We start from the raw sequence: 24,322 nt of genomic DNA on the forward strand, positions 1-24,322 counted from the left end.
ACAGAGCCATCTATTGTCGAATAGCCTACAACGTTTATAGACTAAATATTTTGTTATTCTTAACGTAAATTTGAACTTAAAATTGTGAACATAGAAATACATAAACATATTAGTTAAAGTAGAAATATTTTAAATTTAATGGTAACAAATAAGGATGAAAAACTCATAATTTTTTTAGTTTTGCCAAACATTATAACTATATCTGTGGATAATTTTGAAGAAAATTTTATAATCTGTCTTCATGACTTGACATTTGTTTATAATATCAAATCAATACGCAATAAACCTCGTATTCGTACGGATATAACAAATTCTAAATTGTAGGGTATTTTGTTTTGTTAGTCTTCATAGAACCGACGACGAAAGTGGACAGTGGATTTTAGATTTTAAACGTTTTAAAAACGTTAACAATGACAAACGCATTTACAGTTTGTCTTATTACAATATCATTCTTTTGTTGTACAAGTAAGTGTTATTTTATTTCCCTTAATAATTATTAATCCTTTTGTTGTCTTTGTTACATTAATATATACAGGTATGTGGTAACTAATTGCTGCAAAACTCTACGGTAGTGTGACTACATTCTTATTTTAGCACATATTGCATTATTGCTTGCCTACGGCTTGTGGTGTTACGTTTTCAATAAGTACGTAGTTCTTCTCGTATTAGAAAGTTCTTGAAAATCAAAAGAATTTAATATATATTATAGAAATATTAAATACATATTTTAACAATATCTGCTTACGTATCTTTTTTATTTATTGAACAAAGAATGTCATAAACAAAGACTATTCAAATTGAAACTTGATAAGCATACCATTAAGCGTTAATATAACTTTAAATTAGTGTTTTTTAATACTAAATAATTTTTTTTATATAACAATAACATGGCAGTTTTCAAAATGTTTATTAAAATTGAAGTAAATGAATAAAGTATTAATTTATATTTACTGTAATTTATGTTTACCCAGGTGGCGATGAATAAGACATTATACAAATGAGTTTAGTAGTGTGATAAAAGAAGATATTATTATAATTTGTGTATTAAAATATTTATAAAAAGATAGCATATTTTCAATATTCTCATTTAAATCAAGGTTTAGGTACATCATGGATTAGGTACAATTTCCAGTAGGAGCAATGAATTATTTATATTTCCTGCAAACAAACAAAAATAATGAATTCCCCCATATGAGTATTGAACCCATAACCATTGTGTGTACAGTTAGTTGCATCATCATCATTGTCATTATAAATCAACTTCACGCTGTATCCTGCATGCAGCAGGGTAGGCAGAGGGAACCCTTGTGTTAAGGCACTCCATTCTACACTTTCTGCCAAATTCAGGAGGCATTGCATGTTGAATAACAGAACTCAAACTGGTTGGCCAGGCTTTGCCTCAACACCTGAGTGAAGAAATGAAAATATAAATTTAAATAAATACTTAATTTCTTTGAGGCAGGATTGAACTCACAACCAGTTTGTTTACAGTCATACACTTGTGCCCCTGCACAACAACTGTCCTTATTATAAAATAATAATTTTATGAAATATTGTCTTAAAATTTATTATGATTCATATGATATTATTGTATGAGCTCCCTACTTACTCACTGTTTGTAATAATATTGAATTTCCTGCAATCAGCATAAACAGAAGGGGAATGGGCTCTTAATTTATTATGCATGTATGTCAATATATCAAGCTTGAAAAACATTACAACTGGTTGTTTAAAATTTTGTTTTCATATTAAATTGACATCATTACCAAAAATTGCAACATATTTACTATGTAATATTATACAATTATAATGTATTAGATATAGATATATTTATACTGAGGTCATTTATGTGCCGTGGGATAGCAATATGCAATGTTTTAAACAATAAAACACAAAGAGGGAAACAACCTTATATTCACTGCTAAGATTGATTTTTAATTATTTTATATAATTAGATCTAAAAGTGTTTCATTACACTTGTAACCAGATAATTATTAACCACTTGAAATAATACATTTATTATCCATGCTTAAACTAAATGTACAATCATCAATATTATTTATCTACATAAATAGTTTCGTTTCCATACTTTATAAAGCTATTGACTTAAGAAGACAAATAACACAAACAATAAACCACTTTGACCTTTTGCATGATTTTATTTTAGATAAAAGGCTATTAAAATAATCTAAACTGAAATACATATATATATAAATTAGTTAATATTTACTTAAAAATATCATATGGAGATATAAATATTTATATTTTATATTAGTAATTTAGGTACATTTTAAAACCTGTAATGACAACTAATGTTAGTGTTAACAATGTCCACAGGTTTGTCAACTGCTCGGCAAATTCCAAAAGAATGTTCTAAGGGACCAGAATATTGGTGTGAAAATTTGAAGTAAGTATTTATTTGAGAAGTATCCATTTTTAAGTTGGTGTTTAGTTCACTGAAAATAGATGAGAAGCAATGTAAAGGAACTCTATTCTCCATTTTCTGACCACTAAAGGAATATTACATTACCCGTTATTGTTGTTTATATATTGCCCTTTGTGAGATTAAATATCTGAATCATAGCATGTAAAGTCAATATCAATTATGAATATAAGTTTAGTTCAGTTATTTGATTGAAGTGTTTCAAGTGTGTCGGTGGAGCTCAAACGACTTTGCCAATGTCACATTGTATGAAAATCCTAGTTAAGAGATAGTATGATTAAAAAAAGCTTAAAATTACAAAAATATTAAAAGCATGTTAAAACTGGATCTCCAGTTGTGATGAATATCTATTTTTACCTTTTTCTGATATGAAATCAGTTTTTTTTTAATTTCATGAACTAATTAGTATAATTACATTGCCAATATAAAAGTGGCATATTAGCAATTATTTTGCTAATGATAAATAAGAGGTCAAAAGTACTTGAATGATTATTATATTTACATACCTATATTATTAAAATGTTAATATAATAAATAAATATAAATAAGAAAAAAAACCAATTTTGTAATGGTTGTTAGTTCAAATTCTGTTGGAAATTAAAAATGTTTGTATTCTTTATAATTATATATCTAAGTATTTTATGTCTGCTGAAACAATTTTCTTCGATTAAACATATTATTATCGAAAGTCGACAGAAAATGGAGAAAGGAAATGATTAATTTAGGGAAAATGTGACTAGTTTCTATTACTTGTAAGTTAAGCTACTGCTAAATTGTCAAAATAAAAGTGTACTAATACCATTGCTTTTACTACGATTATTATAATAAGATATTCTCTTGAAATGTTTTCGACACTTTTATAATGCAATCTATTTGTTGGACAAGCAAGAACAAATCGATATCTAATAAGTAATTGGTTTATTCTATTACCTAACCACTAATACCGCTGCAAATTATGAATCACGTAAACGTAATTCGTGATTCATGAATAAATATTTTACTGTTGATTTTTATACCACAAAACCTAAACTATAATATATGTTGGATGCTATATTCAATTATTGCTTCTATTTTGATATAGATTAAACAAAAATACAAGCCCAATGTGAACTGTGTTCGCGAGTTACGTAAAATCGTACGATTTGATAACGAAAATTCTTAGTAACTGCTAATATGGGAGCTAGTTTACTATTATGCGTATGAAGAGTTTTGTAGGAGGAATTAATTAATGAAAATTATGAGTTATAAAATATTAAGCTACATGTAATTAATCTACCCAGTAGGTTCCAGCCGTAAATGTCTAAAATTTTCCTTATTCTTACTTGTAGTTAAAATAAACGTAACATTTAAATATACATACGTATATAATATATATCTCTGTGGAGCTCGTGACAGTATTAAGAAGAGAGACTGACTGTTTGAATCCGTGATAATTGTGGATACTGGGTTCGATCCCCATACGAGTTCGCGTTTGGATAAATAGTTTCACGATTGGATACATTCCTCAGTCTAGGCTCGATTCATTCCGGGGGCGCTCTTGCCACCGTTGATATCCTCTATACCCACTACTTGCTGTTTCTGAGAATTACAAAAACAAATTATTCATGATTGAATATATAAATTATATAATCATTCTTTTGGATAATAGCAGCATAATACAAGACTTATAGAAGGTACACGGCTACGGCTTCGCCCGTATACCTACCTTCTACTTCTTCTTCTCCTCTTTAATAAAAATATCAATTTAATGAATACAGGCGGGCTGCAGACTGCGGCGCAGTGCAGCACTGCATCGGTACAGTATGGGAACAGGAACGAGTCGAACTCAAATCCAACGATGTGTCCGACAAGATCGTCCGTCTGTTCAGACAACTTAAGGATGTTAAGGATATGATTAATGATGTAAGATGTTTTTTAATTTACCTATTAATTTTGTATGTAAAGTTACATAGGTTAGGACTTTAATTGTCCATTTATATTTTATGGTAATAAGAGTTAATCCAATGAGGCCAGTCGTAGCTCAGGATTACAAGTATATAATATAAACGCGATTGGTTGTGGGTTCGATTCCCACTCGAGGAAATGAAATATTTAATATTTTAATTTCTTCGCTCTGCTGTCAAAGCAAATAACCAATTTTCGCCACTCAACACACAATGTCTCCAGAATTTGGCGGAAAATGGGGGACACAATGTCTTAATTTTAGGTTCCCTCTGCCTACCTGTGAGTGGGATACAGGATGAAGTTAAAACAAATTAAAAATAGTTAATCCAATACGGGATATATTCGTTAATAAACCGATTGTAATTTTTATACAACTACAAAGTTCATACATCTTTATTATGATTTAAGGTCGATGTCATCATCACATAGTAAACCTTTAGTTAGTACTGTACCTACCTAGTTTTTAACCGACTTCTGTAAGAAAAGGAGGTTATCAATTCGATTGTATTGTTTTAGCATTTTCATTTTTTTTTGTTTTGGTAAAAATTTAAATTTTATCAGTAGTGTCGGTTCAACACGACAAATATTTACAATGTAATCTGTGTTAGTGATAAGAAGCGTGTTCTTCCTGCATATTTAAAACAAGATAAAGCCATTTTGGAGCTTTTATATTAAATAACTTTTTTATTTAGCTTATAGAAATGTTATGATACACAAGTTTCTACTCTAACTTCTGAGTTATGGAGTTCCATACGTAATTATAGGCATTTATTAGCATTAATTAGTTAGGCAGGTTTGAGGTTACACTTAAAATAAAAAAAAACAATAAAAGTTTTAACAGTAAATATATATTTTAACCTAAGAGGTTTGTCTAACCTTTGCTTGTACGGTTTCTGTATTGATGATCTAATTTAATTTATTATATCAAATTAATGAAGAACAACAACTACATTTATGTAAACTTTGGCTTATCTAAATTAACACTTCATTATAAGTGTTAATAATAGTGTGTTATATTCAAATTAGAAAAAAGTCTTTATTAAATAATTAAACTTCAAATTGTCTAAGTAATTTGTACTTATGTTTTTCCTTTACTCGTCTGTCATATCGTAACTCATAATAGTGATGTTGATGTTACATTTGTTTGATTTGACTTGTGCTTACAGTATTGCAGTACCTACAGTCGTTCAGTCAGTTTTATAGACAAGAATTCATTGAATAATAAATTCTTAGAACATACAATTTTATAAATGTACTACTGTAATGTGGGACAGCTATTTGGTTGTGGGTTCGATTTTCTCTTGTGGGAATGAATTATATTCATTTTCTCACTCTGTCAAAACGTAGCGTTGCGTTTCACCAGTCAACAGAGTGTCATAACACTAGTTTTCCTCTGAATAGCCTGCTATACGGGGTACAAGGGCACTTTTATTAGTTTTTTCCCTTCTTCGTTATATGCAATATAAGAATAGAGAGAATAATCATAAAGTACTTGTTTACATGTTAAGTTTGTGAATTTATCGTATAGGTTTTGTTGTTTGGGTGCTAATTAAGTATCTATTTTCATACAGGAATATTTAGGAACTCGTGTAAGCTCCGCTTGCCGCGATGTGCCGTCGCCAGCCATCACCGCCATGTGCAAGGAGAACACGGCGGAACTACAACAGTATATGAGCCATGTCCTCCAATCCGATACTACTCCTGAGACCATGTGCAAGATAATCGGCATGTGTAACAACCCTAAAGTTGATCGTTTGATCTTGGTAAGTTAAAACGTATTTTTAATCGAATCGAAAAAAAAAGTATTAAAGGGGCTATTGAAACGCAATGAAACAGCTTCTGACTGTAAAAACGATGGTTGTGGGTTCTATTTTTACTAGGAGGAATGAAAAAAAAAAACATTCGTATTATTACCTAAAAAAAAATACTTAACGTTTTAATTTCATAAACATTTTGTCATTCTTTACAATAATATAGATTATAAAGATTATGTTCTAATTTTTATTTAATACAATATTTTTTTTGTTAACAGAAAAAGAAGACTGAAGAACCTACCAAACAAAAGCGTACGTATATATTTAAATATAGCAGTTTATATTATTATATATTGTTAAAATTGTATGTCCTTTCATCAACAAGCAGTATTCTGAAAAACAACACATACTTTATTTTCTAGTAACGTTCATATACACTTAATTCGCTATTACAGGATAGGTTGGGATAGAAATATTAATTTTCCTTCCATTAAAGAATATTTCTTCTTTTCCATTAATGTTATTGATCTATTTTCAGCACATCTATTGGGAGCTACAAAATGTACCTGGGGACCTTCTTATTGGTGCAGCAATTTTAGGTAATTATGAATTTTTTTAGCTTCATGCTCCTATAGCAGGGAAGGCAGAGGGAAATTAATGTTAAGACACTCCGTTAACCACGCATCGCCCAAAATCCCGTGTTGGGTTGTTGAACTCAACGCCGTGTAATGTTTTGATATAAAAGCGAGGAATTGACAAAACTTTATTACTCTGAGTGGGAATCGAATCCCGTTTACAATCAAACAGGCAGTCTCACTGCCCTGCGACTAAAATTACTTAGTAAGAAAATTAAATATTTTATTTAGTTTTCTTCCTAAAATATTTTTACAAAAAAAATATATAGGAAAGATAGATAATCGTTACGATATTAACGTAACGCAATGCTATAAAATTACAATGTTGCTGCATCACGCTTTCATTTTAAACGGATATTTAAAATGAAACTACTCTACCGTATCGAAAGAAACTGGACAGAATTCATTCAACATTTTAAATGAAATATTATGACAATTTAGAATTTTAAACATTCTACCATTGATTGGTTATTTTATATTATACGAGTATATTTATAATAGAAATCTTAGGAATATAGTAGGTAGGATATTGAAATTCAATATATTAATTATTTTTGAGGCTCCTTGAGAAGTATAGGAGAGCATTATGAGAAGATTTTTCCCCACGCAAATGGGGAAAAAGAGGTCCTTTAATTTTTAATGGTTTTTTTTTTATTAAAAAATTAAATGAAGTTGTAAGTGGCCATTACTGAAATCGTGCACAACAAACGCATATAAATAATTAAAAAAATATATTTAGAATTTAAGAAACAAGTTAGTTTGACCTATATGTATATGTTATGTATGTATGACAGCGAAGTAATATATATGGAGATAGAATACTTTTTTTTACTCATATTTTCGAGTAAAATAAAATTAATGTTTTTAAACAGCACTGGCCGCGAATGCAAAATGACCCATCATTGTGTGCAACGCGTCTGGTCCAAAATGACGTTCCCACAAGACGATGACGGCATTTGCAAGATTTGCAAGGACATGGTGAAACAGGCCCGGGATCAGCTCCAGAGTAACGAAACACAGGTGATTGTTTACCACGGTCTTATTACCTATATTTTCTTTATTTGAGACCGTAATGGTGTAGGGGCACAACGTCTATCTATTAATATAACATACACTACCATATGTTTGACACTATACAGTTCTATTATATTTGTAAAGTCACATACACGTTGCTATGACATCGCATATTGTTCGCCTAAACAGCTCCTCTATTATGTTTAAATATACGTATTACTTACAAATATAATAAAATATTGTCGTTATTGCCATCCGGTGAGAAATATTATATTTTGCTTGAAAGTTTCCTTTTCGTTATTGTTATATCATAATAGTATATTCTACATATGTATTATGATATAACAATAATGAAAAAGTGTATTCTGCATATATTTTATGTAGAATATATTATAATAATATAACAATAACGAAATGGAAACCTCCAAGCAAAATATAGTTATGTATTTTAATATCGAATATCCTCAATTGCGGTAGACAGCATTTTTTTGTTGAATTACTTGAAAAGGCTAGGTCATGATGATCCGTGCAAGTTATTTTCTTCCAATAAAATTGGAGTGTATTCAATTTCTGTGATGGTTTTTGAAATATTTTATTTATTTCATTTTTTATTCATTTAGTACAAGTACATCATTATTATGTTTCATCATTATTTTCGAATATTTTTATATCTATTGTAAATTATATTTTGAAAAGAGTAACTGAGTTTCTTGCCGGCCCTTTTCAGCGGAACTGCCTTCCGAGTCGGTGATAGCTTCCTGTAGGACTGACACTACTGACATATCTATGTAACTTGATTTTAAAGTGCTTGTATCGACAATTAATTGTAATTAAAGAATATTTATATTTCGATTTTTTTTTCATATAAATAATTACAATAACTACATAATTATTTTATTTATTTTCTTTTTGTTAATATTTTCATTTCCTCACTCTGGTAACAAGGCAAAGCGCAGCGTTCTGTTCAGCCCCTCAACACGCAATGCCTCAAGAATTTGGCGGAAAATAGTGAAGGGAGTGTCAACACTAGGTTCCCAGGTTCCCTCTTTATACCCTACCATGCGCGGGATAAATATATTTATAAAAATAAAATGTTTATATTAGCAATGTTTAAAGTTTTATTAGTAATGTTTTTATTAATTTATGACTCTTTCAACTGATATAAGACAATGACCGATAAAATACCTATAGAATATCGTATTAAGTTAATTATATTTATTTATTTCTTAATAATTTACTTTCTGTACATATTATCTATAATACAATATTTTGTTATTGTTATGGACGTTGTTATAATAATAATAAGAAAACATCAGCCCTTATAATTATAATAATTTTTATAAACTAAGATTATAAAAATAAAAATTAAATTAAATAAGCTTCATCCCTCACACAACAGGGTAGACAGAGGGAATCTAGTGTAAGGACACTCCATTCCCCACTTTCTGCCGAATTCTGGAGGTATTATTGAGTGGCAGAACTCAACGCCTCAATAAACTAAAATTATAATTATTATAAAGATTTAATATGCTTTGTCTCACATATAAAAACTCAAAATAAATTAATGGCATTTGTTTTGCACCGTAAATAGCCTTTTTAAATCATTCAATTTGGATTTTGGACTAGAGATTGAGAAATAAAAGATTTATTAATATTATTTATTACAAATGAAATTAATAATAAACATGTCCGTTATAAATATTTAGACACATACATAGAGTAAGACTGTAAATACTACCACTTTTAAACATGTTTAGCATAAAAAAAAAATTGTAATATTTATAGCTAAAAATAAATATTTCAATCAACAGGAAGAGTTAAAAGAAGTTTTCGAGGGAGAATGCAAATTGATCCCTATCAAGATAGTTACAAAGGAATGTATTAAGCTGGCGGACGACTTTGTGCCCGAATTAGTAGAGACATTGTCTTCTGAAATGGACCCCACAGCTGTATGCTCCGTCGCTGGACTATGCAATAACGCTAAAATTGACAACCTCCTTGTGGATTACGTGAGTGTTTTTTTTAAGTCATAATAAACATATAAATACAAAATAGAATAGACTAGTAAAATTCCCGTTAAAAGATATTTTTTGGAATTTTCTGTATGAATTTTGTCAAACTAAGCTTAAGATTAAAATACCTAATAATCTTAATGATTTTATTATAATAGAACTTTATTTATTCAAAGACTAATATTTATTCATAAATTGTGTAAATTTTCTTTATGGAGACATTGAAACTGGGTCCATTTAATTACATTACTAAGAAGGTATATTATTTGAACATAGTACAAAGTTATGAACAAACCATTTGAACTAATAAGTTTTAAAAAATATGTAAGATTTTCTACGTAGCTTGATAAGAATATATCTTAGTGGTCAAAACACTTGGACGGTTTCCAAAAACCTCCTTCATTAATTTTTTTCAAAAATTTCAAATGTTTTCTTTAATATTCTGAATAGATTGTATTTAGGATGAGGAAACCCTTGTTATGTTATGTTTTGTTACTTTTGCACATTTAATTTCAGAATGGAGCTCTAAAACGTAGAGAGGGTTGCTCGAATTGCCGAAGATCCGTCGGTATTGTCAGAAAACGCTTTGACGCGACGAGCTACGAGGACTTCCTTGTTGGATTACTTCAGGTATTAAAGTATTTTTTTTAACTTCACGCTGTATCCGTCATAAACGGAATAGTCAAAAGGTACCTAGTACGAGATTGCGTATTGAGTGACTGAACCCAACGCCGCGCTTTGTCTTCTTACCAGAGCGAGAAAGTGAAAATAATTAATACCTCCGAGCGCAAATTGAACCTGTAACCGCCATGATCACATTTAGAAAATGAAATCAAATTAAAATTATATATTAATGTTGCTTATTTCAGGCGTGTCAAAAAGTGGGATCATTCTCTGATTCTTGTTCCATGCTAGTATTCAAGTACTATGAGAACATAGTAGCTGCTTTGAAGAAGGATCTGACACCGCAGTCCATTTGCCACATCAATGGACAGTGCAACTATCTCTACCATTCACACAATTTGTACACATTTGTTGATGAAACTAAGGATCTAAAAGCTTCTGAGTAAGTAATAAATGTATTCTAAAAACCGGCAAGGGATATTAAGTAGGCATAGAAAAATAACTAAATAAATGGTTATATTAATTATTATTAATATAAAAAAATATAATCAAATTATATTTTAAAGAAATATATTAATCAGAAGGTTAAGACCATACCAAGCAGGAAAAAACATTTAAATATTGATATGCAAGGACAAAAACGTTGAAATATTTAATAAATTAAAATTATATCAATCCTTGTACATAATACAGAGGTAGGCAGAGAGAACCCAGTGTTGATACACTCCATTCTCCACTCTTTGCCCAAACTGTACCTCTCTGCCATAATGTCCTAATTTTTATGGTACACACGTTTGGTGTCTAAACGGATTTGAACACAAAACTGTTGATGGTTCATATAATTTTATGATAACTTGCTCAATTATGATGATAGCAAGTTAAAAAAAAATGATAATTTCATGTCGTTAACTAAAAATATTTTAAGGCCGTTGTGGCGCAGCTGTAAAGCGTCTAGGAACGTGACAATTGTGAGTTCAATGCCCACTCAGGAATAATTGTTATCGTTTCCTCTCTGGTAAGAAGACAAAGCTCGTCTTCAAGTTCCATCACGCAACACGCAATTTCTCAAATTAGTAGTATAGTAAGCATGAAGCTAAAACATGTTTTTTTTACCATTTAGTGATATTCCATGTGAATTCTGCGAACAAGTTATCCAACATTTGCGCGACACGCTAGTAGCGAATACGACGGAATTAGAGTTTCACAAAATACTCGTTGGTAAGTTTGCTTAATGTTACCTTTTTTTCATATACTTCAAACGTTTACGTTTAACATTTACTTCTATCTCTTTAATCAAAACGGCTTACCTGTAACCTTGGGCACTTAGAATATATCATGTGCCATAGAAGACTTATTTTTATTATTTCCATTTAATGTTGGAAATGAAGCCACAGGGAACAAGAAATTATCTTATCATCTTAAATTTATGCTGAAATTATACATTAATAATTATTTTATATCTAATAGGTTTATGCAAGCAAACGGGCGAATTCAAATCCGAATGTCTCCATCTCGTTGAGCAATATTCTTCAACAATCTATAACTTCTTAGTATCGGAATTAAAAGGTGCAGAATTATGCAGTTTGATTGGAATCTGTACTAACAAAACTGAAGTAACCATTGCACCTCTCATCCCTAAGGAGTTGGCTTTGAAAGCTGTTAAAATGTCAACGGAACTCATTGGTCAAGACGAAGCCAATAGCTACATTATAGAGGTACATTAATTAAATTATAACTAAGTAAAGGTAAAGAAAACAGTGCATTGGGGAAAATATGATTCTCTAAAAAGCGTTTAAAACCAATAAAGAAAAAAGATCTCAGTCTCATCAGTAATTTTAAGCTTAAACAAATATTTTTAAATAAGTTCGTAATCAGCATTTATAAAATTTGATTTTTATTTGGACAGAACAACCAAGCAAAAAAACATGAGAACGTACAAATATTGGGCACTGAAGCGAGCCAGGTCCCCGCGTTGCCCATAGAGAGGATGTTCGTGTCTGCGCCGCGCTCCGACGCCGTCTGCTCCTTCTGCCAGTACTTCCTGCATTATATACAGGTGGAGCTCAGCGACGACAACACTGAGGTGAGCTTCTCGTTATACATGCTTTCCTAGTACACTGCGGTCATCAAGTCTGAATTTAGTTTTTCTGATCTTTTGTGTACGGTTCGGGGAAGAAAATAATCAAAAGTAAGAAAAATCTTAAAATCAAGTCTTCGCAGCCATCCACAGCTAACTTCAGGCAAGCAACGACTTGTCAACCGTACTGTACAAGATCATATGTGAATATTTGTGTTATCAGGAGGCCATCAAGAAGGCGGTGGAGGAGGCGTGCGACGTGCTGCCCGCGTCCATCGACGACGAGTGCCGCCAGTTCGTGTCGCAGTACGGGCCCGCCGTCATCGCGCTGCTCGTGCAGGAGATAGACCCGGCCAGCGTGAGTCTCACATTCACACATTCTCATTTATAGAGTTGAATGAAACTCTAAACTCATATTTTTACGTATCAAATTCCAATCCAGTTCCTCATGAAGTGGGTGTGAATTGGTTATTATAACATAAGAATTGTCACATTGTTTTTTACTTAAGTTAATTATTGATATTTAGTCTAAAACTATGTCTTTTTTTTTATTTCATTCCACTGGACGCTGCTAACGTTTTAATACATGTTACTTAATTTCTCTCTTATCCTCCTAAATTTTGAAAATTGAAAAAATATTTTGAATCAGTAATTAAGTATTTGAGTAATAAATCGTTATTAAGGGTACATATAACTTACATATACAAAAGTATTTAGAAATTGATTTCGTAATACTTATATAAATATAAAATGTTGTCATCAGGTATGTCCAGCTCTAGGCTTGTGTCCTAAAACCGAGGAGGTACGTCGTGTTGATATAAACGCAGAGAAGTCCAACTGTCCTCTCTGTCTGTTTGCTGTAGAGCAACTTGAAACCATGCTAAAGAATAATCGTAGTGAGGTATTGTATATATCTTATTAATTTTATTTATGTTCACGATTTAGTACGTATTTAAATAAAAATAACTATAAAAGGGTTGTAAGAATAAAACAAAACTCCAAGCTCCACTTTCCGCCGAATTCAACAGGCATTGCGTGTTGATTGGCGGAATTTAACGCCGCGCTTTGCCTCGACACCAGAGCAAATAAATGAAAATATAAATTTAAATATTTAATTTTCTCGAGTGGGAATCGAACCCCAGTCACGTTTACAGTCGCAGTACCCTGCCCCTGAGCTACGACTGGTAACCTTAGATTGTTTGTGGATTTTGTTCTTTTCTAAAATTTATAATAAACTAACTTATAAATTATTAATATTTTACCCAATAAGAGTTAATATATAATCAGAAATGTTCTACACAGGATAGTATCCGTAAAGCATTAGACGGGCTATGCAACCACCTATCCGCCAAATTGCGTACTGAATGCGTCGACTTCGTGGACACTTATACCAACCAATTGGTAGAAATGCTGGTAGCCGACCTCAACGCTCAGGAAATTTGTGTATACCTTAAACTTTGCAAGGACGATAAAAAACACACTGATCCGCTGTCTCTTGGTACTGAGAAAATCAATCTGCATACCGTAAGCCACTCGTCCATAGATAAGTTCCACAACAGTCCAATATTGAGGGGCGACAGGAATAACAGACGGCGACCGATGCTACCTAAGTCTATGTTGGAAAATGGTGACGGTGACATAGGTATAACTTATATTTTTTTGTTATTTTTTTTTAAATTTTGGTATTTACACGTGATTTGAAGTCACGTCAATCTTGTGTAATTTAATGTGATAATGCTATACACATTACGGCTTGCTTGCTTGAGATAAATTAAATTGTTTCAAATTAAATTTCCCCATAATATTATATTTAAACTTTTTTACAAATGACTGACTCTAGTTTTCGATTGGCCATAACATTTGTTTATAAAATCTCTTGTTGTAGCTACAAACGAGATCCCAGACGATACAGTCAATGGCCGCTCGGTTAATATAAAGCAGAAAACTATTTGCGTCATATGCGAGTTTGTACTCAAGGAGATCGATGACCAAATCAAGGATAAACATAATGATGTAAGTATACTTTTGTTTTTTATGGTAGGCAGAGGGAACCTAGTGTTAAAGATACTCCATCTCCCGTTTCTCATTTTCCCAACAAAAAGTTGAAAGCTAGTGTTGTGCTGAAATTAACTATACTTATATGAATCAGATAAAATAAATATAACTTTAAATTACAGGACGAAATCAAAAAAATCGTGCACGGCGTATGTAAACACATGCCGAAGTCGGTACGCCCCGACTGCGACCAGTTCGTGGAAAAGTACTCAGACCTCGTCATCAGCCTGCTAGCCCAAGAGCTCAACCCCGACGAGGTGTGCCGCGAACTTAAACTGTGTGGCGCCACCTTGGACACTCTTAAAGGTTCATTATGTTTTAGCTTCACGCTTTTTCCCGCACGCAGTAGGTTAGGCAAAGGGAACCTATAGTTAACACACTCCGTTTCCATTTTCCGCCAAATTCTGCAAGCATTGCGTGTTGAATGGCGGAACTCAACGCCGCGCTATGGTTCGACGCCGGAGCGAAGAAATAAAAATATAAATTTAAATAAATATTTTATTTCCTCGAGTGGGGATTAAACCCACAATGAGTCGCGTTTATAGTCACGCACTTGCGCCTCTGGGCTACAACTTCTGTCATTAATTAATTATATTATTATTATAATTGAAATTATTTTTTCTCAGCAGAAGAGATTTTGGACTGCGCTGTATGCGAGACGGTAGTGATGGCTCTTAAGAAAGTGCTCAATAATGACAAAGTCGACAGAAATATTGTGCATATCGTAGAAAAAGCATGCTCAGCTTTGCCCTCTAAATACTACAATCGGGTAACCATTTATATATATTTCTTTTTATTATTTTTATTTATCTTTCTAATGTATTAAGAGAGATAATATAATGCCTATAATATAAATTATAGGTTGGAAGGAATATATTTTGTTATTGATATTTTGTTTAACAATACCACAATCATTGCGTGCATTCATTGTGACTATGAAATGAAATATGAAATTAACTGAATTTCATTGTTGAAAAAGTGTCACTTTATAAAAAAAATTGTACACACATTTTTACAAGTTTATATGATACAAATACAGTGTCACACAATGCTCGAGATATATGGCGAGGGAGTGATCCACCTGATAGAGGAGTTCGGCACCAAGGACGTCTGCAAGAAGATAGGCCTGTGCTCCGTCACTGACGCCGCCACGGTGCGCATGGGGGCGCCCTGAGTGCTGGTACGTATGTATTATATGTATATAGAGCTCACTCAGCTATTACTTACTACTTTATTTGTATGTACATCATACAGTGCAGTCGACGACTCGTGAATAGGATAGTGATAGCGTCGACGAGAGTGGGATATTTTATCAGAAGTATAATCTAATAGATATGCTCGTATTAAATAAAAATAGAATTACATTTATACTTTTTTTACAGGTATCGCTGCGTCATTAAGCAATTTTATTCGTAATCTCTTCATTTAGTTAAGCCATGATTTTTACCAAATGTTTTTCCTTTCACTTATTAGATTATAGTATATTTTTTTCATTTGTAATTATTTTAAGTTAAAATTGTTTTAATTAATAAGTCTTGCACCCCTATGTGGTTACTCATAAATAAATATGATATATTTTTATTTTTTAAATTTTGTTTCATTATAAATTAAAAATAATTTTGTGACTAATTAAGGCTTTTTTTAGTTTTTAAAAAAATACGTAGTTTACGATTTCACTCGTTCTAATTTTTTTCGCTTATTAAATGACTGACTGTTGATTTACAACTGTTTTTTTCCATATTCATTCATTATACTTGAACTATAATTATCATAATAAGTAAAAAAAAATGTTTATACACTATTCTTACATGTTAGCCTGTGATAGAAATACTTTTGTAACTAATAAATAAAATTGGGGAATTGTTGTTTTATTTTCAAATACCTTTACCTGAATTTTGTTATATATTTAAATAAAAATATAAATTTTAAATTACTCCTTGTAATTCCCAAGTAGGGAAAATACATACAAAAGATAAAAAATGAATAGCACCATTTTGGTAATGAATTAAACATACTTTTTTGTATATAAAACTGTTTATATCGCCTAGAGATAGGCTGTAAATACACAAATGCTGAATGACTTACTATTTTTAATGAAATTGTCATCAAGCAGTATTCAAATGATATTTTTTTGCCTTATAATTTCTTTTGTAACTGTACCAAAAAATACTTGGATGTATTCGGTTGTTCACAAAATACACGAGTTCTGCAAAAAAATTAAAAATTGAACTATACAATGTCTACGATTAGTTACATTAATACATATATGTGACATTGTTATAAATGTAGACTTGCTATAAATCTATTTTAAAAGCTGATATTATATGGATAAAAAATATAGAATATTCTTTTATTTCTATAAATTTGATGAACGATATTTATAAAAATTGAAGGGAATCAGATAACTACTTATTTCCCTTAAAAGCGTTTTTTTATCAGTGTGAGGGCGATGGGGTATGACATTTTTCTTCATCTCTCATTTCCTGGAGCTGAGGAGCTAATTGGGGTTCGTTGGGATTGTGACGTTTTAAGTAATCAGCAAGCCACAATAGCGGTTCCGCCGGTCGTTCGTGAGCCAGGGCGGTGAGTGCTGGCGAGAGCGTAGGCGCTACGTGCTTTTGTATATAGTCGCCAATTTGCCATTGACGGAGCATCGGTCCCACTATCACTGTAAAATGTTAATTAATTATTTACTCGATTTGGTTATTTTGCCACCTAATCTTATTTATAGGTAATCTTACATGAAAATGGATGAAACAAACTTCTCTATACTGTTAGTTTTAACTACTATCTAGATATATTATAAATATGTATAATGTAAGTACTTGTAAAAGTAATGAAATATATTTTTATATGTACTTAAGGTATCTATAGGAAATTTTAAATAGCGTCACATGTTTGTAGCAGGGGCATATTAAAATTCAAAGATTTACAGTGTAAATGCTTAGGGGGTTATCCGTTATCCCTCACCCTTTTGATTTTAGTTCAACATGCATAAACTATACATAGATATACCCTAGAGAAATGACTAATATTATCCAAAATATTTAATTAAATACAGAAAAATATGTAATATATGTATGTATTATCTATTTTCTAAATAATTTTCTATTTTAAATTATATAATATAATATGTATTTATCTAATTTTTAAACCATAAAAAATATTTGCTATATAAATATAATAAAATATTGATTGTATTCCATTCAAGAATGTTAAAGACCAGTAATTGTATAAAAGTGTAAATAAATATATATAAAAATTATCAACGTACTATTTGGAAAGAAAAAATGTATTTCGCGCAAGGCTTCCGCGTGATTCTCGCTTCCGTGCAAAGCGTTAAAGTACTCGCTGTAGTTCGTGCGTCGCCCGTAGCTCGCTCGCAGGCTGTCCGGCCAGTACGCTTGAGCTTCCACTACTCTATGTTATACGTGACAAACAAATTTGTATTATCTATTCTTCTTTTCGAATTATTATTCTATTTGAATTATATTCATCAATTATTTTATCTTCACGCATTTGTTGCACATTGTGAAATACGCAAAGACAATCTAAAGCTCAGAGAAATGTAAAGTAATTTTAATTATATATTAATTCTCAGGTGGCGATGGATTCACAAGGCTTTTAACTATATAAATAAATAATGGGATAATTAACTATAATAGAATAATGGGAGAAATAATAAAAAATAGGTGCAAATACATTTTTAATAATTTATTTTATAAATTAAGCGACTTCCACTGATTGACATTGACTCTGATCCTTTTGTTTGAGACTAAAATCATTAGTAATTAATTCGTTTAATTTGTCAATCAATTAGAAGACATTATATTATGTTACTTTGTAATTACCTCGCTGGACCCATCAAAGTACGCCATTTTTGTATGCAATTTCTTGCAGCCAGAACTAACGCTATAATAGGCCCGCTCGACATGTGCGCCACGAGATGAGGGAAATGTTGTCTTCCATAGTGTCCTCTATATAGCTCAGCAGCTTGCTCCGGCGTTAGAAGAACCTCACGTCTCTAAGGGTAGTCACACATATATGTACCTACAGACTGCGATGTCTAAGCTGGGCTTTGTATTTGTGTGAGTGTTCATATATAGTGTAGGTGTGACATCGTCAAGCGCGGCGCATCTCTTGCTTGGTCTAAAACCAATTATTCTGCTTTTTGACAACCGGTAACCGGTGTATCTCTCTTGTTCCGGTAGCAGCGTCGTATATTTAATTCTAGAATTTTTATTTTGAGTCGTCATATATTTACTAAAAATGAAAAAGATAAAGTTGCCACTATCACACTATATGAATGAAAAAATATCCATCCATCCATCAGCCTTTTAAGGTCCACTGCTGGACATAGGCCTCCCCCAATGCTCGCCACAAAAACAATAACTTGAAAAAAAAATGTTTTTGCGTGTACTTTTAGTAGCCAGTGACAAACTCACACAAATGCAAAGCTCAGCTTAAGCTTCGTAAATTGTACGTAGAAGATTTAATATTTAGTAATACTGACTGAAAAGAAAAGAAAAAAGAAGATCTTTTATTTATTTTTCGTAGCGGTCGTATCGAGCAGCATAAGTAGCTAAAGGAAAATATAGTGTTACGACACTCCTTTGGCCACTTTCCTATAATTTTTAATAGATACTATATGTTGGGTTAGACAAACACTGCGATATGATTACAAAATAGATAAAAAGGCCATAATTACTACTGGAGAGTTATGATGAAGTTATTGTAAAAAAGTGAAAATTATGAAAATTATGAATGTAAGTTTGTTTATGCTTTCACACCAAAACTATTTAACCGATTATCATGAAACTTTGTATACATATACTTAGAGGTATTAGAAGAGATAGAATACTTTTTATAAAAAAAAATATATTAAAAAATATATATTCTTTGGCTATAATATAAAAATAACTTTAAGCGAGCGAACCCGCGTTTGCGTTGCTCTAGTAGAAAATATAAGTAAGTATAATATATAAGTAATATATAAATGTGATAAAATACACATTTATTAAGCTTATTACAGAACGAGGCCAAATAAGCACAGGCCAATACAAATTTTATGACGCACCTATCGTGTTATATCGCAATAAACTACTTGTAAGCTTACCTAATGACTCACTACGTCCAATGCTTATATCGATCTCGTGCTCCTAGAAATAAGCTACAAATAATAGATATGCCGAGATAAGTCACGCAATTGCCTTGAATACGCTTTTTACAACTAATTATAATTTCATTTTCTAAATATACATATTCAATATATATAACCCTAATTTATTTATATAGCTATACATATGTAACGTTTTATTATTATAGTAAAGTAGGACAATCTCTTTCTAGTTAGAGTTTTTATAATTTATGTTAATACTTATAAAAAAATCGTAACGGATCGGTATCTATACATACAATATATATAACGTAACGTAATAGAACTAAAAACATTTTTTTTTTTTAATTTTTCACAAACTTTTTTTTTTTAATTTCCAATTTTTATATATATTGATATAAATATTAAAAAAACCAGAGTATCTTTGGATTTCACAAATCGGGGACCCTATTTTTTGAATAGAAATTTGTAATTAATATGTGAACTTGTCGTGGACAACCCCACTCGAAACGTCAATAGGAATATGTAATTACTTTTTTATATATGGAAGCCATAGATAGCAGCAGTGACCACACGAAGCTGGGGCGTTCGAGATGTAACATCAGCAGGGGTGATATAAAATTGATATTAAAAGTTATATTGCATGAATTAATGAAAGAATGAATGAAATTGAATATAAAAAATATTTTATTAAAAAAAAGAAAAGCATTCATTAATTGGAGGATATGAAATGAAAATGAAGTTTCATTTTAATAAGCAATAGTAAGAATACTATACCTCATATAGGTATTATGTCAAATTAAATAATTTGCCGATAAAAGTACTTTAAAGCAAAAAAAAATATTTTTAATAAAACTACATTATTTTAAATGAAATTTAAAAAATCAAGCAAAGTGCTAACCCTAAATTTTCGAGGGTTTGCTTCTACGCGGGATAACGAACGCGCCCTCACTCTCGACTCTACTTTGCATACGCAACCCCCGCCTAGCAACGTCGCCGCCGGCCACGTCACGGACACTGCAACCCTTTGTATGGTCACACTTGATATCTTCAAAAACGTCGAGTGAATTTCGAAATTAAACTATGGAATATTATATATAACTTAGAAATATTAGGATACTAGCGGCCTGCCCGCGGCTTCGCCTGCGTGAACTACGTTATTATTAATTTCTGTCTCCATGAGTACCTACCTACCTCCTATAAGTGACGTCCATGCAAAATTTGAGACTCCTAGCATTTGTAGTAACGAAGTTTCATACAAACTTTCAACCCCAAAAACAACCCCTTAGAAGTCGAATATTGCAAATTCCCGTCTTAGCGGGCACCTACGTCCTATAAGTAACTCCTATGCAAAATTTCAGATTCCTAGCACTTGTAGTTTCTGAGATTTCGTGATGAGTGAGTGACCTTTCGATTTTATATATATACTAGCAGCCCGCCCGCGGCTTCGCCTGCGTGAACTACGTTATTATTAATTTCTGTCTCCATGAGTATCTACGTCCTGAAGTGACGTCCATGCAAAATTTGAGACTCCTAGCATTTGTAGTAACGAAGTTTCATACAAACTTTCAACCCCCAAAACAACCCCTTAGAAGTCGAATATTACAAATTCCCGTCTTAGCGAGCACCTACGTCCTATAAATAACTTCTATGCAAAATTACAGATTCCTAGGACATATAGTTTCTGAGATTTCGTGATGAGTGAGTGACCTTTCGATTTTATATATATAGATATATATAGATAGATGAACAGTAGGCGGAAACAATCTAATGTCAATACAATTGGTTGTCCGCTTAAAGTTAGCGTTCGAGACATTCCACAATGAGCAGCGGAACTCAACGGCGCACTCTGTCTTACCTGTGCAGGAAAATGAAAAATATTTTATTCACTGAGTAAATAAATTATATAAAATAAATAAATATAATCACTAATAATTAATAATTTGACAAATATATATTTGCGGGCGTTTGCATTCATTATGTATGAAATATTATTAATTAAATGTAAATTTAAACATTTTGGCCTTTTTCCTTTGTTTGTATTATTCTTGCTTCGTGACAAATTTCATAACGCGGCGAATTTCATACAATACAGTAAAAACGATGCATTTAAATGCTCGTATCTTTTGATCGCATTGACTCAGAAGCTTGATTGTATCTGTGCTCTAAGGGTAAGGTACCATAGACCGCAACATTTGATATTAATTTCAGTTGGATACCTCCACACGATCTCCAGACAAATTGGCTTGGCAGACGGGTAACAAAGGTATCCTATAAGGGTTTTTACCTTTTGAGGTACGGTACCCGATAAATGTTAATTAAGGTTAATTGAAATATTCAATAATATATCAATATTAAAGTATAATAATGTTCGCAAATATGTTTCACAATAACAACAGCCATTACTTCTCTTTTATTATTCAAATTCTAATAAACAGTCATTTCAAAGCGCTATTTGTACTTTATGACACATTTTAATGGAACGACAAAAAAGCCATTTCGTAGATAAATGTATTCGATTATTATTATCTTCACAATCGTTTTTGGTGTAGTCTCGTAATACTCTCGTATTCTACTTTCGGCTTTCTATTTAATTTATTTATTGAGCGATAAAATCAATATTGCTGACAAATATGACGAAATTTACAACCTCAAAAATATTTTTCCGCCACTCAACACACAATGCCTCCAGAATTCGGCGGAAAGTGAGGAGCAGAGTGTCTTAACTCTGGGCTCTCTCTGCCTACCCTGCTATATACAGGATACAGAGTAAAGCTGAAAAAAATATTACAATGGTAATATGAAAAACCACTAAAATAATATAAACTTTATACTTAACTATAAATTTACTATTATGCGCCCATTTACTAAATTTTCTAAATTACTTCTAAAAAAAAAACAACACACATAACAGAAAGAGAGAGAGAGAGTGAGATCCAATAGTTTTTTCTTTAATTTTTTTACATAGTTATTTTATAATCATTTTATTAAATACAATAAATTGATCGTACGTAAAAAATAAATATTTAATTCCATAATAAACGTTTGATTTCTCCGTACGAGCGTGGAGGCACCACCCGCCCACCCATGTATTTCTCTACCTCAGAATAGCTACGCAATGCCACGGCCACTAGGCTATTCACACACATTCGTATGTATAGGGATATATCGAAGTGAACCTAGACATTGCTGGAGACTGGAATACGAATTAATAGACTATAAATGAAAAAAAATCACTATAAAAATTGCTTTTTATCTCTTGCATTTAACGAAATAGGGAAAGGGAAACATTTTATAGTACGTTTTATAGTAGCGCATCGATTTATTAATCTTTAACCTTCAAGAGGTTGGGATAGAAATCTATGATCTCGAAAGAAGAAGTACAATTGTATATGGAATAAAAACTAAATAGTTAGTATATATTTAATCCTATGTCTAATATTGAAGAAAATGTTATGAAGCTATAATAATACAATGTATTTAAAATACTTGATCGGGAATCTACGAAACTTTCAGTTTTCTTAAATATATATCGATTCGAACTTATATAACATTTTTTTATTATTCGTGAGCTCTAATATAGTATCTAATAATAAATATTTGTGTAAGTAGTTTATAGATTTCATATGAGCGTTCCTCCTATTTTACAAATAATACTAATAATTCGAGTAATACTAACAGCTAGAATTATATAACCATTATCTTTTATATGGTTTTCAATATCTTCGGCGTTTTCATAAGCTTCCGGCTTAATAATAGCTAACGTCCTCTCTGAGTACGAATGGTGTTCAGCGTCGGAGTCTGACGAAATGAACGACATTTATTACTTTGTTAGTACTCTATAAGTGTAAAATAATAGTAGGCACCCAGTTAAAGCCTGACATATTATGACATATAATGACGTATTATATGTAATATTTTGAAAATTTTATAAATACTCTTTTATTTTAAATATATAATTCATAAAAACTGTTTTTAAATATGTTGAAAGTTATACAAAAAATCAAATTATTTTAATTTAGTAGTAAAGTAGTAGTATTTCAAACTAGCGGAAAAATTTGCTTTGCCTCATATAATAAGGGAACTTCCAAGTAACTTTCGATCCACTAATGTTTGCTGGAATGTTTATATCGAGGGCGTATATTGAACTATTTCAAATTTATATGAAGCTATTTAAAACATTTCAATTACATATAGCCTGTAGATATGAGATATACATATGTAGATTTATTATGTATTGTCATTATTATATAGTTATTTTTTTTATTACGTAGAAATAAACGTATTTCTATAAAAATGTTTATGCAAGTAATCTATGAGTAGGTAAGTTTTGTACGGCTTAACCATTGAAATATGTCAAAGACAAAAGCTGATTGACATCTAAGTATAATACAACAATATAAACTTAGTCGTTATATCAATAAGATATCAGGCAAACTTATTACATCCACTCGTAAGAGACGCATCTTCCCTTAGTCATAATAACGTAAATATAAATTAAGACGTCATAATCAATACGGACAATCGGCAATTGCAGACGGGAAAACTGGCACGCATTTTCCGGCGCGTCCGAGCCACGCGGAGGGTGGCTTGTGGGGGCGGGGGCGGGCGCGGGTGGAGGAGGGCGGGGGCGGCGGCGCAGAGGGTG

At 31.5% G+C, this 24,322-nt stretch overlaps 2 protein-coding genes across 3 annotated transcripts; one reads left to right on the forward strand and one right to left on the reverse strand.

The window, feature by feature from the left end:
• The first annotated feature begins 248 nt into the window (after window positions 1-248).
• Window positions 249-16,418, forward strand: Sap-r (prosaposin). Of its 2 annotated transcripts, none has more exons than XM_085202686.1 (21): window positions 249-465; window positions 2,338-2,407; window positions 4,201-4,345; window positions 5,959-6,150; window positions 6,420-6,453; window positions 6,680-6,740; window positions 7,649-7,796; window positions 9,602-9,799; window positions 10,319-10,432; window positions 10,672-10,868; window positions 11,547-11,644; window positions 11,894-12,141; window positions 12,333-12,509; window positions 12,727-12,861; window positions 13,267-13,404; window positions 13,806-14,145; window positions 14,389-14,516; window positions 14,681-14,864; window positions 15,185-15,327; window positions 15,598-15,738; window positions 15,941-16,418. In XM_085202686.1, the coding sequence occupies exons 1-20, from the start codon at window positions 411-413 to the stop codon at window positions 15,730-15,732; spliced, it is 2,940 nt and encodes a 979-aa protein (XP_085058812.1). In that variant the 5' UTR covers window positions 249-410; the 3' UTR covers window positions 15,733-15,738; window positions 15,941-16,418. The 2 variants fall into 2 exon arrangements, with proteins under 2 accessions (XP_085058812.1, XP_085058813.1); XM_085202687.1 differs by having other exon boundaries at window positions 15,188-15,327.
• LOC146528704 (nucleoside diphosphate kinase 5) lies at window positions 15,940-23,835 on the reverse strand. The gene is made up of 4 exons (XM_085202691.1): window positions 23,354-23,835; window positions 18,410-18,582; window positions 17,833-17,978; window positions 15,940-17,226 (listed from the first exon to the last, which is right to left on the reverse strand). The coding sequence occupies exons 1-4, from the start codon at window positions 23,492-23,494 to the stop codon at window positions 16,994-16,996; spliced, it is 693 nt and encodes a 230-aa protein (XP_085058817.1). The 5' UTR covers window positions 23,495-23,835; the 3' UTR covers window positions 15,940-16,993.
• Window positions 23,836-24,322: the final 487 nt, after the last annotated feature.

This window comes from Heliconius melpomene, chromosome 19 (genome assembly GCF_056956725.1).
Source record: "Heliconius melpomene rosina isolate 202511_hmr_F chromosome 19, ASM5695672v1, whole genome shotgun sequence".
NCBI classification, from domain to species: Eukaryota; Metazoa; Arthropoda; class Insecta; order Lepidoptera; family Nymphalidae; genus Heliconius; species Heliconius melpomene.